The following is a 17,562-nucleotide window of genomic DNA, read 5'->3' as shown; positions in this document are numbered from 1 at the left end:
TTAAACAACACAATGTAACTCCAAGTCAATCACGCTTCTGTGAAATCAAACTGTCCACTTAGGAAGCAACACTGAGTGACAATCAATTTCACATGCTGTTGTGCAAATGGGATAGACAACAGGTGGAAATTATAGGCAATTAGCAAGACACCCCCAATAAAGGAGTGGTTCTGCAGGTGGTGACCACATACCACTTCTCAGTTCCTATGCTTCCTGGCTGATGTTTTGGTCACTTTTGAATGCTGGCGGTGCTTTCACTCTAGTGGTAGCATGAAACGGAGTCTACAACCCACACAAGTGGCTCAGGTAGTGCAGCTTATCCAGGATGGCACATCAATGCGAGCTGTGGCAAGAAGGTTTGCTGTGTCTGTCAGCGTAGTGTCCAGAGCATGAAGGTGCTACCAGGAGACAGGCCAGTACATCAGGAGACGTGGAGGAGGCCGTAGGAGGGCAACAACCCAGCAGCAGGACCGCTACCTCCGCCTTTGTGCAAAGAAGAACAGGAGGAGCACTGCCAGAGCCCTTTAAAATGACCTCCAGCAGGCCACAAATGTGCATGTGTCTGCTCAAACGGTCAGAAACAGACTCCATGAGGGTGATATGAGGGCCCACGTCCACAGGTGGGGGTTGTGCTTACAGCCCAACACCGTACAGGATGTTTGGCATTTGCCAGAGAACACCAAGATGAAAGCAGGTTCACACTGAGCAAATGTGACAGAGTCTTGAGATGCCGTGGAGAACGTTCTGCTGCCTGCAACATCCTCCAGCATGACCGGTTTGGCATTGGGTCAGTAATGGTGTGGGGTGGCATTTCTTTGGGGCCGCACAGCCCTCCATGTGCTCGCCAGAGGTAGCCTGACTGCCATTAGGTACCGAGATGAGATCCTCAGACCCGTTGTGAGACCATATGCTGGTGCGGTTGGCCCTCGGTTCCTCCTAATGCAAGACAATGCTAGACCTCATGTGGCTGGAGTGTATCAGCAGTTCCTGCAAGACGAAGGCATTGATGCTATGGACTGGCCCGCCCGTTCCCCAGACCTGAATCCAATTGAGCACATCTGGGACATCATGTCTCGCTCTATCCACCAACGTCACGTTGCACCAGACTGTCCAGGAGTTGGCAGATGCTTTAGTCCAGGTCTGGGAGGAGATCCCTCAGGAGACCGTCCGCCACCTCATCAGGAGCATGCACAGGCGTTGTAGGGAGGTCATACAGGCACGTGGAGGCGCCACACACTACTGAGCCTCATTTTGACTTGTTTTAAAGGACATCACATCAAAGTTGGATCAGCCTGTAGTGTGTTTTTCCACTTTAATTTTGAGTGTGACTCCAAATCCAGACCTCCATGGGTTGAAAAATTTGATTTCCATTTTTTTTTTGTGCGATTTTGTTGTCAGCACATTCAACTATGTAAAGAACAAAAGTATTTCTGAAGAATATTTAATTAACTCAGATCTAGGATGTTATTTTTGTGTTCCCTTTATTTTTTTGAGCAGTGTATATCGGAACAACTTTTTACTTATGAAAGACGATAGGAGGAAGAAAGGCACCAGCTCTGCCTAATGCCAGACACACACACACAAGCAAGTTGAATGTGATAAACACGCAGCGTGTCTGAGACCGGTCCCGTCCTGAACTCTACTCCTCTCAGAGCATTATACTGATTTATAATGCTGTGTAACCCTTACGCCTCTTGTACACGACCGTATGGCTTTTTCAGTGTTTTGCAGTCCGTTTTAAACGGATCAGTTTTTTTGTTTCAGTAGTGTTTCTGTTTTGCAGTTCCATTTGGTTTCCGTTTTTTGCAGATCGCAAACGGAAGCATGGCATATACAGTAATTACACAGAAAAATTAGGCTGGGCATAAAATTTTGAATAGATTGTTCCGCAAAAATGGAAAGTATACGGAAGACATATGAATGCATTCCGTATCAGTTCAGTTTTGTTTTTTTTACAGCCCCATTGACTTGAATAGAGCCACGGAACGTGATTTGTGGGCAATAATAGGACATGTTTTATCTTTGAATGGAAATGCAATGCATACGGAATACATTCAGTTTTTTTTGCAGACCCATTGAAATGAATGGTTCTATATATGGAATGCAAAAACCAGAAGGGAAAAAATAAAGTGTGTGTGCATGACGCCTTAGGCCCCTTGCAGACAAGCTCTGAATCCGGACCCATTCATTTCACTGGGTCTGTGTACATGAGCGTTGTTTTTCCACGCATCACTTGTGTGTAAATCACAGCATGTTCTATATTCTGCGTTTTTCATGCAACGCTGGCCCCATAGTGATGCGGATGCGATTTTCAGATGGTTGCTAAGAGATACCTTTAGTTTTTTATTTGACATGCAGGTGTATAGCATGTGCCCATGCGGCTAATCACTGTGCTCAGCAGTGAGGCGGCATGTGCCTGCTGGAGCCAATCACTGTCAGTCACATAACTACTGCAATGGCAGGATGACTTTTCATGGGGCGGCAGTTGAACTTTTTTTTTTTTTTTAAGGCACCTGGGAGCTTGTCCAACATTTTTAATCTCTTTAAAGGGGTTGTACAGGTTCAGAGATGAACCCAAACATACCCCCTAATGTTGGCATCTGAGCAGGTCATGCTCCGATGCGCTTTCTTGCCCTGCGCTGGATCACGCAGGGCAAGGGCTCTTTTATTTACAACAACACACTGACAGGCGGAGGCTTTCGTCCAGCAGTGTGTTCGGTGACGTCACCGGGCTCACTGCTGGGCAGAAGCCTCCGCCGGGCAGCCCTAAGGAGAGCCCGGTTCGTCACCGGAACACCTGAAAATGCCTCTGCCCTGCGCGATTCAACGCAGGGCAAAGGAGAGAATCTGAGCATGAATTGCTCCAATCAGGGGGGCTGCCTGGGTGAAAATGGGGATATGTCCGGGTTCAGCTCTGACCCAGACAACACCTTGAAGGAGACGTGTTTATTATGTCGGCTTTGAATGAGGACCATAAAGATGAGAAAACTCTCTACATTTTGTTTATTGAGACAAACTAATTAAAAAGGCACAAACAAGGGGCATGTGTTTACACAGACAATATAACAAACATATACATTAAAAGTGTAGGAATGTGGTTGCTTTCTGCTAAACAGAAAGTACCTAAGCTTTTGTATATACAAAAGATGTACAGTTTATGTCCTACAATATAAAAGATCAGTTATAAAATATTTTTACACTGAATTCTATTTATTGTATATATCAAGCCCCCACACTGTCTGTAATTTTCTATCCAAAGGCTTCTCATGTGAGAAGTGTCCTCTTTTAAAGCATGCCATTTTTTGTACTGCAATGGCTGAATAGGCCTTTATTTTTAGAATATGTGATCTACTTAATCCATTGATCCCATTATCTGCTGGTATAAAATAATTCATGCAGCAGAAAATAGGTTGAAATGTATAAATAAAAATTACTCTCAATCTGATAAAAAAGTAAATGTAGAGTTTTCTCTTTTTTTTTTTTTTTTTTTTTTTTTTTAAGTATCGCTAAACTGAATGGCTGAAACAGTCTGCAACACATTGATTATAAAATGTGTTTGCTAGTATCTACAGCAATTTAAGAATTTAATGCATATCTATAATGAGAAAAAAAAAGTTCAGTTTACATGATGCTCTAAAAGTAGAAATCTTGTTTTGGTTGACTACAGTTTGGGTAACATGTCGGATGAGGAATAAAGTAAAAAATAAAAAAATATAGCTATAAGTAATGAATGAGGTGTTCTTAAGTGTGTAATCTGACCAAAAAGCAAGTGCTTTTGGGAACAGGCCAGAATATGCAATATCCCACTTTCGCTAAAAGAATAATACTAGCAAGAACAAGGATCTGGATATAAAAAATGCTAACATATTTACACACCGAACACAGCTTTCTACAGCACACAATTAAGAAATTTCATAAGGGGGGAGAAAGAAAAAAGGAACTCAAAACAAAAACCACAAATATATCTCAATATTATCTTGGTTTGTCTTGTAGGGCTCACTACCTAGTTAGTGGTTAGAAAAATCAAACTGTATACAATTTTAATAGAAGACAACAGTTCCTTCTCAACTTTCTGACCCATCAGCAATCCAAATGGGTAAAGATTAACACATTCAGTTCTTGTGCTTCTACACCCAATTTTTGCGTTTCATTTTCAGTTGACAGGCATTCCGTATGTTTGTTTCATGCTGGTTAATGTGCTGTTTAGTGCTATAATGGACACCTCAGCGAAGGATGGTAGCAACGCTTCAGAGGAGAACATCCTGAGGGAATATGATGGAACCACCAGCTTTGGAAGCACACCACCATAACCTTCTCATACTGAATCTAAAGTCTTTGCAATTTGTGAAGATGCCTCTATTTTGTTGTTCTTTGCCAATAATTTCGATCAAATATTCCCTTCAGGTTAAACACAGAAATAATATTTACATTCCAAATGCTGAGGATTCAGGAAGCAAAAGGGAAAAGCTTCTTGGTATTTTTGCTTGTTTTAGAACTGTTTGCGTATAAACCTGGGCATTCACTCAATGTGAGACAGACCAGATTTGTATCTGCCTTCCTGCCAGTGTGGGGTACTTCCATCTTCCTATGGAATACTGTTTGCAAACGTGATTCATCACTGTGAAAGGCAGATTAATATGAAGACATTTACTGTGCAATCTGCATGTTTCAATTACTTGGAATATTAACAGTTTAAAAATCGCACACAAGTTGCCTGAACGAACATCACCCCCAAAAAGAAAGGGATTTAAAAAAAAAGAAAAATGTATCCAATTCATTGGTATACGAATAAAAAAAAATGAAATCTTGCTAGTGTTATTAAAATCATTAAAAAACAGGTAAAATACTAATATTTTTTTAAATCTGTCAAACAGTCTTCTAGCCTATATTCAGTCTTCAGTTATAGTTTATCCCTCTCCTCTAAGTGGATGTGGTCCAGGACAAACAAATCCCAAATACTAAAAAATGAGCAATGAAATTGTATCTCCTTCTTATATCAGAAACAAGTTGCTTGTAGAGAACTACAGAACAACCCGATAATACTGCTGTAAATTTATCTATAAATCCATTTTTCTTTACCAAGGTGATGTAGAAGGTAGCGCTTGAGATAAGAATGGCATACTCTCCACCGGCCTCATAGCTATATTTAATGGGGCAGCTAAAGTCATTGAAGTTGGGAGATTCATAGGGCTGGTTATAGTGACTGGGTGTGCTATATTAACTGGAGCAGTGACCGACGTAGGCAAATTAACCGGTGATGTCAAAGACAAAGGTGAAGTCATTGATATTGGTGTAGTTATCGTCACTGGATGCCCCAGATTCATAGATGAAGTGATGTTAACAGGACTTGAGACATTGACAGGACTCCTCATACTCATGGCTGCTGCAACTGTTACTGGGTTGGTCAGGGTTCCTGATGCTGCCATGGAGGATGTAATATTGAAGGGAGAAGTAAGTGTTACAGATGTCTGAGGTGCAGTAGAAGTTTGGCACATGTTGCTTGTATCTGGAAGAAAAAGAAATTGGTTATCCGCAGGCACTGTTTAGTAAAGGGTAAGACAGCATCAACTATAAAACTAGGCAGCTAGTTTGCTGACTACATTCAATCAATATAACAGTTACAGTGCCATATGCATGGTTTCTGAATCAACTGATATGAAGACATAAAATCACCTATTGAAAAGGTCCTATGATTCTGATCCACAGCACAATAGAGCGAGTCTGGAGCTGAAATAAGAGGAAAAGTAATATATCAAAGTCCCAACATAAGGTGTTCTTACACATTCAAGTGACAAACTAGCAGTTTTATTTCTATTCATGATACGCTAGCAGTGTTAGATGGTTTCTAAAAGGTTAATAAAGGTTTAAAAAAAAAGAAGAAAAAAAAGTAGGTTTATTTTGTACAAATGGTAAAACAAAAATCACATGCACACATGTGTTGTCACCATATTCAGCACAACTTGTATATTAACCCCTTAAGGACATAGGACGTACCGGTACGCCCTATTTCCCGAGTCCTTAAGGACCAAGGACGTACCGGTACGTCCTAACTTTAAATAGGCATTCCGGCGCCCCAGGGGTTAATCTGAACAGGATGCCGGCTGAAATCATTCAGCCGGCAACCTGTCACAACGCCGGGGGGGGGGGGGGGGGCCCCCCGTGTCGGCGATCGCAGCAAACCGCAGGTCAATTCAGACCTGCGGTTTGCTGCGCTTTTTGCAGTTTCTGATCAGAAACTTTAGAGTGCCTAAAATCAATATTTGATTTTGCACGATTTGATGCCGGCGGGTGGTGCGGGTGTCGCAGGCGGTGGGGGCGTTGCGGGAGGCGGGCAGTGCGGCAGGCAGGATCGCGATCCCCCGCCCGCCTCCCCTTGAATGATCGTTGGCTTCTAGTGGGTATACCAGGGTGCCAGCACATTGCTGGCACCCTGGTATAAACGGCTGACATCTGTGCAGATGTCAGCCGTTTAACCCTTTCCATACCGCGGTCCGTACGGACCGCTGTATGGAAAAAGTTAACTGTCATCAGTCAGGGAGCTCCCGTGCCTTTGCAGCCCCCCGATGGAGAGGGAGAGAGCCCCCCGACAGCCCTGTGCTTACCCTTCCCCGTCTGCGAAGTTGTGGCAGACGGGGAAGGTTCCCATGGCAACAGGACGCCTGCTCAGGGGGTCCTGCTGTCCATGGTGCTGAACAGATCTATGCTAAAAGCATAGATCTGTTCAGTGTAAGTAAAATACAGTGCAGTACAATATATATTGTACTGTACTGTATTATACAGACATCAGACCCACTGGATCTTCAAGAACCAAGTGGGTCTGGGTCAAAAAAAAAGTAAAAAAAGTTAAGATTAAAAAAAAACATTTATCACTGAATAAAAATGAAAAAAATAAAATAAACTACACATATTACGTATCGCCGCGTCCGTAACGACCTGATCTATAAAACGGTCATGTTACTTTCCCCGCATGGTGAACGCCATAAAAATAAAAAACTGAGAAAATTGAAATTTTGCCCACCTTACTTCCCAAAAAAGGTAATAAAAGTGATCAAAAAAGTCGCATGTACGCCAAAATAGTACCAATCAAACCGTCATCTCATCCCACAAAAAATGAGACCCTACTCAAGATAATCGCAGAAAAACTGAAAAAACTATGGCTCTTAGACTATGGAAACACTAAAACATGATTTTTTTTGTTTCAAAAATGAAATCATTGTGTAAAACTTACATAAATAAAAATAAAGTATACATATTAGGTATCGCCGCGTCCGTATCGACCGGCTCTATAAAAATATCACATGACCTAACCCCTCAGGTGACCACCGTAAAAAAAATAAAAAAAAAAGGTGTAAAAAAAGCAATTTTTTGCCATCCTACGTCACAAAAAGTGTAATAGCAAGCGATCAAAAAGTCATATGCACCCCAAAATAGTGCCAATCAAACCGTCATCTCATCCCGCAAAAAATGAGACCCTACTCAAGATAATCGCCCAAAAACTGAAAAAACTATGGCTCTTAGACTATGGAGACACTAAAACATTTTTTTGGTTTTAAAAATGAAGTTATTGTATAAAACTTACATAAATAAAAAAAAATTGTATACATATTAGGTATCGCCGCGTCCGTGACAACCTGCTCTATAAAATTACCACATGATCTAACCTGTCAGATGAAAGTTGTAAATAACAAAAAAAAAAAAACGTGCCAAAAAAGCCATTTCTTGTTACCTTGCCGCACAAAAAGTGTAATATAGATCAACCAAAAATCATATGTACCCTAAACTAGTACCAACAAAACTGCCACCCTATCCTGCCGTTTCTAAAATGGGGTCACTTTTTTGGAGTTTCTACTCTAGGGGTGCATAAGGGGGCTTCAAATGGGACATGGTGTAAATAAACCAGTCCATAAAAATCAGCCTTCCAAAAACCAAACGGCGCACCTTTCACTCTACGCCCCGCTGTGTGGCCGTACAGTAGTTTACGGCCACATATTGGGTGTTTCTGTAAACGGCAGAGTCAGGGCAATAAAGATACAGTCTTGTTTGGCTGTTAACCCTTGCTTTGTTAGTGGAAAAAATGGGTTAAAATGAAAAATTAGACAAAAAAATGAAATTCTCAAATTTCCTCCCCATTTGCCAATAACTCTTGTGCAACACCTAAAGGGTTAACAATGTATCCAAAATCAGTTTTGAATACCTTGAGGGGTGTAGTTTCTTAGATGGGGTCATTTTTGGGTGGTTTCTATTATGTAAGCCTCACAAAGTGACTTCAGACCTGAACTGGTCCCTAAAAATTGAGTTTTTGTAAATTTCGGAAAAATTTCAAGATTTGCTTCTAAACTTCTAAGCCTTATAACATCCCCAAAAAATAAAATATCATTCCCAAAATAATTCAAGCATGAAGTAGACATATGGGGAATGTAAAGTCATCACAATTTTTTGGGGTATTACTATGTATTACAGAAGTAGAGAAACTGAAACTTTGAAATTTGCAAATTTTTCCAAATTTTTGGTAAATTAGGTATTTTTTTGGGCAAAAAAAATAATTTTTTTGACTTCATTTTACCAGTGTCATGAAGTACAATATGTGACGAAAAAACAATCTCAGAATGGCCTGGATAAGTCAAAGTGCACTTACTTACTTCTTTTTCTCTCTTTAGATGATTCCACGCTCACTCTGTAATGCCAGACTCTTTTCGGGGTCTTACGCCCCTTCCTCAGTGGCCAACTCAGAGTGAGTCTGGCATTACAGAGTGAGCGTGGAATCATCTAAAAGAGAGAAAAAGTAGTAAACGACAACTTGGAAATAAAGGATAAAGCAAAAGAAACCGCTTGAATCCAAAAGCTGAGGGAGCAGTCGCCTAGTAGTGACATCAGCAAAGCTTCTATCCGGTCCCCTAGGCAACCAGGTCACGTGGGATGCCACGCATAGGCCCAGCACACCACGTGGGACGCCGCTGGTGTACGGCCACCTGGGATCAACGCTGCGGTGAGGCAGTGAAGAGGGGTAAGACCGAGCTCTCAAGTGACCATTGAAACACGCATGAAGAGACTGAGTAACGTCATTGCTTGTCTCATTGTGAAGTCAGCATTATTGATTGTAACAGGTGCTTGTCAGTGAGCACGCAGGATTCTAGTTGCGGGACACCAGAACTTTATGCCAGAATACTCTGTTGAAATACAACTGTTGCGGCTATAGTGCTAATGGTATACAAACAGGATTAGCGCAAAGCACTAACATAAGTCTGACTGGGACACATTGACATTGCCGCTACGTCGCCAGAAGTTTTAATAGAAACAACAGTTGGCTGATATTTATGATATATGAGCAGCTTGCCATAGAGGCTCTGTTGAGTGTTTTTTTGGTGGACTTAGGAATCTCTATATAAGTGCAATATAAGTGTGGAGGATTGTGGAATCCAAAGGACATTCACGTATTTGTGTTTATCATGCATGTTTTATTCATTTTTAGGGGTATGTTTTTAGAATATTAAAGTATATTATTACTATCGCATATTGGTGTTTCCCTTCATATTTGCTTACACCTCATTTGTTTCTTTGTGGTCCTGAGGGTGGGACCAGAGGGTGAGCACCTTATCCATACGGTGAGGGGGTGAGCCGCTGTACTTTTTTTTTTTAATTTTTTTTTATTGATAAAACAAAGATCATCGATTTTGGAATGCAGTGCTGCGATTATATATGAAGGGGCCCCGCACACATAATTGGCTTTGTGTGTTAAGTATTTTACTACTGTCTGAAACAAGCTCTCTCCTATTGACAAAATGGCAAGCCTCTGTACTCACTTTCACTATGAATGCACTGCAGCGAGCTGGCCGGCCAGCGTGGGACTGACGTCACTTAATTCAGGAAGCAGGAGCGTGACTAAGTGATGTCAGTCACGCGCCGGCCAGCTCGCTGCAGTGCATTCATAGTGAGAGTGAGTAGAGAGGCTGGCCATTTTATCAATAGGAGAGAGCTTGTTTCAGACAGTAGTAAAATACTTTACACACAAAGCCAGTTATGTGCGCAGTTTAGGACACATGAGGGGACACATAGGGCCATGAGGGGGACCAGCATAAGATGCTAGATGTGCGTCTTATGCTGGCCTCCCTCATGGCCCTATGTGTCATAGCACACATCCCCCACATAACAGCGCCATCATCCACAGATCCCCCATATAACAGCGCCATCATCCACAGATCCCCCACATAACAGCGCCATCATCCACAGATCCCCCACATAACAGCGCCATCATCCACGTGGCTGGGTATGACATAGTTGATGAAAGGAGGAGATTCGGAGGACATAGGCGGTGCTGGGCTCCGTCACAGGCGGGCGTGGCTGGGCTCCAGGAAGGTTAGTACAGCCCCTTGGACACATTCAAGACTAATTTACATATCTATAAAATCCTTTTTTAAAGAAATTAAAAGCACACAGCCCTATAGGACAGATATATTGCGGACATGCTAGCGGCGATCTAGCCGTGCATGTCCGCAGCTCTATAGCCCAAAACCTGGTGACAGAATCCCTTTAAGAATGCTATTATTTTCCCTTATAACCATGTTATAAGGGAAAATAATAATGATCGGGTCCCCATCCCGATCGTCTCCTAGCAACCATGCGTGAAAAATCGCACCGCATCCGTACTTTCTTGCGGATGCTTGCGATTTTCACGCAGCCCCATTCATTTCTATGGGGCCTGCGTTGCGTGAAAAACGCACAATATAGAGCATGCTGCGGCTTTCACGCAACGCACAAATGATGCGTGAAAATCACTGCTCATGTGCACAGCCCCATAGAAATGAATGGGTCCGGATTCAGTGCGGGTGCAATGCGTTCACCTCATGCATTGCACCTGCACGGAAATCTCGCCCGTGTGAAAGGGGCCTTAGGTATTCCACAGGAATTAAAGCAAAATAGAGGCGAAATTTCAAAATGTCACTTTTTTTGCAGATTTTCCATTTTAATAAATTTTTTCCTGGAACACATCAAGGGTAACAACAAAACAAACCTCAATATTTATTACCTTGATTCTGCAGTTTGCAGAAACACCCCATATGTGGTCATATACCGCTGTTTGGGCACACAACAGGGCACAGAAGGCAAGGAGCACCATAAGTTTTTTGGAGGGCAGATTTTGCTGGAATGGTTGGTCTTTGGGCACCATATTGCATTTGAAGAGGCCCTGAGGTAACCCCGCAGTGAAAACCCCCAAAAAGTGACCAGATTTTGCAAACTACACCACCCAAGGAATTTTTAAAGGGGTGTAGCGAGCACTTCCCTCAACAGCCGTTTCATAGAATTTTTAATACTTGGGTGTGAAAATGAAAACTTACATATAATTTTTATTTATTTTTTTTAACAAGAAAATGGTGCTTTAGGCCCAAACATTCTTTATCACAGAAGAATATTCCCGCCCCCCCCCCCCCCCCCCCCCCCAATTTGCTACCCATTTTCTCCTGAATACAGCAACACCCCAATTGTGGTCATAAATTGTTATTTGGGGATATGCCAGGGCTCAGAAGGGAAGGAGCGGCATCTGGATTTTCTAACATGGAATTTTCTGTGTTTTTAAGAGCAATAACTTTTTTGATTTTTTTGCTGAATGAGCTGCGTCAGACAAGCTGTAGTTTTTATTGGCACCATTTTGGGGTACATTTGGCTTTCTGGTTGCTTTTTATCTCATTTTTGGGAGGTGAAGTCACAAAAAAAGCTGTTTAGTGTCATTTTTCTATTTTTTTTTTTTTACACCATTCACTTGATGGGGTAGATCATGTGATATTTTTGTAGAGCCAAATGTTACGGACGCGGCGATATCAAATATGTCTTTTTTCACATTTTACACAACAGCATTTTTAGAAAAATAAATCATGTTTTTGTGTTGCAATTTTCATAGAGCCATTTTTTTTTTTTTTTTCCTGGCTATGGCCTTGTGTGGGGGCTCATTTTTGCGGGAGTAGTTGACGTTTTTATTGCAACCGTTATGGGGTACATACAACCGATTGATTAAACATTATGTTTTTTGGGAGATGAGCTCACAAAAAATAAAAAATAAATCTGTTTTGGCGCAATGTTTTTTTTTACGGCGTTCACCTGATGGAATAGATCATATGATATTATAGAGGCGGTCGTTGCGGACGCGGTGATACCAAATATTCAATTTTTTTTTCTTCTATTTAACATTTTTTAAACAACTGATTTGGGAGGGGGATTTTTTATTTTTAAATGTGAAAATTTAAATTTTTTAAAAACATTTAACTTTTTTTTATTTTAGACTTTGTGTCCCCCATAAGGTCATACAAGAGCTCTTGGGCAGCTGCACGATTAGTGTGCAGCTGCCATCTCTGAATGGACGTTCAAGAAGTTTTTCAGAGATAAACCGATTCTCTGCTACTGTCATAGAGAATTAAAACATTTTATACACCTCTTGGGCATCGCCACATTCAAAAATGCCCATACTATTAAGAAATAAAATGTTTATTACATATGGCAAAATAGGAAAAGTCAAAATGTCCGATTCGCCTTTTTTTGGTCTGTTCATCTGCTACAAAAAGAAATAAAAAGTGAATTGAAAAGTCATACACACCCCAAAAGTACAGCTAGGGAATCTGTCACAAAGACCGGGATCGTCGAACGGTGTGTTGTCTTCCTGGCGCTTGACAGATTACTGGGAGGAGCTGGAGAAGATCCAGCAGTCATGGTCCATATTGGAACCAATGACAAAGTTAGAGGTAGGTGGAGCGTCCTTAAAAATGATTTTAGGAATTTAGGTCAAAAGCTTAGGGCAAGGACCTCAAAAGGTAGTATTTTCTGAAAGGCAGCATGACATTAGGGAGGTTAACAAGTGGCTCAAGAACTGGTGTAGGAAGGAGAAGTTTGGGTTCCTGGAGAACTGGGTCGACTTCTCTCTTGGCTACAGGCTCTATCGTAGAGATGGGCTGCACCTCAATAGGTAAGGGGCAGCTGTGTTGGGGGAGAAGATGGCTAGAAGGTTGGAGGAGTGTTTAAACTAGGGACTGGGGGGGGGGGGGGGTAATTAAGTTATAGGATGGGAAGATAGTGCAGATAGAGACCGGGGCAAGGTAATGGGACTGGGGGAGAAATGGAAGGAGGGACTAGAACAGCTCAGAAGGTGTGTGTGTATATATATATATATATATATATATATATATATATATATATATATATATACACATATATATATATATATATATATATACACACACACACACACACACACACACACACACACACACACACACATATATACACATATACACACACACACACTTTTTTGTTTTAATCTTGTTTTTGGAAATAGATACCTACGCATTACAGAATACAATATTCAGCATATACTAATGCAGTGCTTCCATTCGCAGGCCAGCATTGGAATATACTAGTAAATCGGCCTGTAAGCATTGAACAGGCTAAAGCCTATTACTAGTATGGCCGCCTTCCCCGATCTGAGCCAGGAGAAGGCAGCATGGGCTGGGAAGTGCACAGCTCCCAGTTTTAACATTTCCAGATGGCATCTGAGGGGTTAAAGGTCCACGATTGGAATTACTGCCAATCGCAGACATTAGCCCTGAGCTTCTGCTGTCTAAAACAGCAGAAACTTGGCATCTTTAAAGACCGAACCTCCACTGTACAAGTACAGCGGAGGTCCGAAAAATGGTTAAGGCTACGTTCACATTTGTCAGATTTGCTTTTTCCAAACCCCATGTACATTTCCTGACAAGACCCAGGGGAGAAATACAAGGCTCTGATTTCTGCTAAAATAAGTAGCAAGCCATTTATATTTGGAATCAATTTTTTCATCATTTTGCTGCTAAACATCTGCCCAGATCATTTAAGTCATGAAATCCCCATTCACATTAATGGGATGTGGCAGATATGACGCAGACACATCAAACCCGACAAGTGTAAAAATACCTAAAGGGCAGATTTGCTGCAGCCATTACTGTAATTGCGCAGCAAATACATCTGAATGAGGCTTGCAGAAACAAAACCTATTCAAATGTATAGAATAGATTTATAAGATGAAGACAAACAAATTAGCCATGGGTCAATCTACCATAACCGTCCATACAGGCTATAAATTCAGCAGGAGAAAAAAAATCTGCAACAAAGCCGCGGCAAAATCTGCCCGAGTTACTTTCACAGATCTATATGCATTTTACTGAAGGTCAATTTCTGCTGTCAAAAGTTTAATGGCAGCTGGATCACTGACATTTTAAGAGTGAGTTCACATCCCATTTTTGCCATCCATTTAAATAATACATAAAAGGTATACGTTAACGGATGCCTCAGACTGATATACAGTGGCATTTGTCACCATAGAGTTCCATTGTATTAAAAAAAATTCATTAGAATCTATTTGGTCATCTCTAGTTAGCGGTTTTACCATAAAATTAAAATGCTTACCATACTTATTCACCACTAAGTAAGACTGGGTTCACATCCTGTAGAGTCTGGTAAGGATTCGTTTACATCACCATTTAGCCTTTCCGGTCTCGGAGCAGGAAAACGGAAAGGACGATTCGACAAATAACTGAGCCGAACGGAACCCAAGGACCCCATAGACTATAATGGGGTCCGTTAGGTTTCCGCTCAGAAGAAGATTTTTGAGCGGAGACAGAAGTAGTGCATGCAGGACTTTTGTCTCCGCTCCAAGATCATCTTCTGGGCGGAAACCTAACGGATCCTATTATAGTCTATGGGGTCCTTAGATACCGTTCGGCTCAGTTATTTGCCGAATCCGTCCTTTCCGTTTTCCTGCTCCTAAACGGCTAAACGGTGATGTGAACGAAGACTTACCAGATTCTACAGGATTTCTTTTTGCTACGTATCCGTTAAACGGATAGCAAAAACATGATGTGAACCAAGTCTTACTTAGTGGTGAATAAGTATGGTGAGCATTTTAATTTTGTGGTAAAACAGCTAACTAGAGATGACCAAATAGATTCTAATGAACCGAATGCACTCGCTCATCTCTACAGGTAACCTTTAATGCACACTGGTGTTGCATAGCGTTTCATCACAAAAGGGTGGCTGCTTTCTTCCAAAAACTGCACAAACACATGCCCATAAATTGTGTGTGGTATTGCAGCGAATACGCATTCACTTTGCTGAAGCAGAGCGAATACCTACACAACAAACAGGCATGATGCTGTTTTCAAAAGAAAGCAGCCATAATGTTCTAATACTTAAAGGCTTTGTACACCTGCAAAGGCAATAGCTAAAATCCTATTTTCAATTGGCCTTTATTAAAAATATTGAGCCAGTCACAAAGGGCTAACTGTTTTTCTAGCTGTGTGACTGGTACTTTCACTTTCTGCTGGTGATCTAACAAACCTCATCTCTAAACTACTGAGAGGACATAAACACTCATTTAAATGGATTCTGTCACCAAGATTTGTGCTATAGAGCTGCGGACATGCACGGCTAGATCACCGCTAGCATGTCCGCAATATACCTGTACCATAAAGATGTGTGCTTTTATTGTGCTTAAAAAATGATTTTATATATATGTAAATGAGTCTTGTATGTGTCCAAGGGGCTGTACTAACCTTCCTGGAGCCCAGCCGTGCCCGCCTGTGAAGGAGCCCAGCACCGCCTATGTCCTCCGAATCTCCTCCTTTCATCACCGATAGATTGCCGTAATCTCGCAATGCGCGAGCTCGCGCAGTGCCGATATAGTGTTCTTTCCCTGTGCTGGCATCAGCCTCAGGGAAGGAACTGCGCATGCGCGAGTTCGCGCATCGCGAGATTACGGCAATCTATCGTTGATGAAAGGAGGAGATTCGGAGGACATAGGCGGTGCTGGGCTCCTTCACAGGCGGGCACGGCTGGGCTCCAGGAAGGTTAGTACAGCCCCTTGGACACATACAAGACTCATTTACATATATATAAAATCATTTTTTACACTTAATAAAACCACACAGAGCTATGGGACAGGTATATTGCGGACATGCTAGCGGTGATCTAGCCGTGCATGTCCGCAGCGCTATAGCACAAATCTTGGTGACAGAATCCCTTTAAGCCACATTCTTATCAGTAAGATAAGAACTGAGCTATAATGAGTGCTTATAAAAGGTCAGAGCAGAGATAAGGAGCCCTTCGGAAAAGGCAGAAAATCCACGGGTTGATACTAGGGTATCTCGGCTATGTACAGAAAAAAGGATTCCATATTTTTAATAAAGACCAATTAAAAAAATTATTTTTAGCTCACGAGTACAAATGCAATAATAAAAAATAATTGCCACTAAAGGTGTACATAGCCTTTAAGACAAAGTTAATAGAAGGCACTTACTAACGTAAATATTCAGCAGCATCATGCAGATATTGTCACTCACATCAGTCCCCGTTTCTAAAAGTGCCCACAATCCAAATCTCAAAAACAATAAATAAAAACGCACACATGGGCCTACTTCATAGTAATCCTATTTTGCTTATTGGTAGGTTTTGATCGGATTGGTGGGTCCAATCAGCCAGTATAAAAAGTCTTTCAGGATAGGGTATCCATATCAGGTCAGAGTGGGGTCAGATTCCAGGCAGACCCACAAATCAGTTGATTCTAAAGAATAGGCCGCCAAAACTAAAGTAACGGAAATCCCGTTAACATTCTTTTGCTTCATACCAATACCACATTATCTGAAGAACTGTTTAAAGCAGCATTGCAAATTCTAAAATGGTTGGTTACACAGAACCCCATAGAATAAGATGTTAACTCTCTAGTCAGAAAATACAATAAGCAAACTACAGCACGTGATCATCTCTGTAGCTACTAAAAGCACGTTAGAACAAAAACGGCACACTTTAGTTCAAGAAAAAACATGTTAACTAAAAGTTACTGTAGCCGCAGTACATGACACAAGAAGGTGCACATATTAAAATGTAAACATTGAAATACCTTCATATTTGATTCTACAATGAACTGGAGTTTGAAGTTCATGAAGTTGTCCTATGAAAGGCAGAAAAAAAAAGCGACGTTACATCATAAGAGATCACCACAATTTCTCTGAACGTATTGAAAGAAAGAGGTAAGTCCAACATTATACATCTAATGCTTATTGGTTTGAAGGCTGAGAATAGAGATGTTCATCATCAAAAAGCAGAATTAAAGGTCAGGGCTCCAACGTAACTTAGTCTCCTGAAAAATGACACTAACATTAGGGCACCAATATAAACTAAGGCTACTTTCACACTAGCGTTTTTTGCGGATCCGTTACAATAATACAACCGCATGCATCAGTCATGAACGGATCCGGTTGTATTATGTCTTCCATAGCCATGACCGTCTTGTGCCAGAGAAAACAGATCCGTCCCCATTGACTTACAATGTGTGTCAGGACGGATCCGTTTGTATCATCTTGAACATAGCCAAGACGGATCCGTCTTGAATACCATTGAAAGTCAATGGACGGCGGATCAGTTTTCTATTGTGCCAGAGAAAACTGATCCGTCCCGTCAGTTGGACAGCAAAACGCTGCAGGCAGCGTTTTGGTGTCCGCCTCCATAGAGGAATGGAGACTGAACGGAGGCAAACTGATGCATTCTGAG

General features: G+C 41.5%; 1 protein-coding gene across 8 annotated transcripts in view; it reads right to left on the bottom strand.

Annotated features, from left to right (window-relative positions):
- Positions 1-2,666: 2,666 nt before the first annotated feature.
- Positions 2,667-17,562, bottom strand: part of VEZF1 (vascular endothelial zinc finger 1) — a 42,339-nt gene continuing 27,443 nt past the window's right edge. For 4 of the 8 annotated variants that reach the window (XM_040424223.1, XM_040424218.1, XM_040424221.1 and 1 more), the window contains 3 exons: positions 16,913-16,963; positions 5,674-5,727; positions 2,669-5,506 (listed from right to left, as the gene is read on the bottom strand). In XM_040424223.1, coding sequence (XP_040280157.1) covers positions 5,076-5,506; positions 5,674-5,727; positions 16,913-16,963 — 536 coding nt within the window. In that variant the 3' untranslated portion in view covers positions 2,669-5,075. Of the gene's footprint in view, positions 5,507-5,673; positions 5,728-16,912; positions 16,964-17,562 lie in introns of all 8 variants that reach the window. The other 4 variants (XM_040424217.1, XM_040424222.1, XM_040424216.1 and 1 more) reach the window with 2 other exon arrangements.

The sequence above is a fragment of the Bufo bufo genome, chromosome 3 (assembly GCF_905171765.1).
Source record: "Bufo bufo chromosome 3, aBufBuf1.1, whole genome shotgun sequence".
Taxonomy (NCBI): Eukaryota; Metazoa; Chordata; class Amphibia; order Anura; family Bufonidae; genus Bufo; species Bufo bufo.
This window is presented reverse-complemented; position numbering and strand designations above follow the sequence as displayed.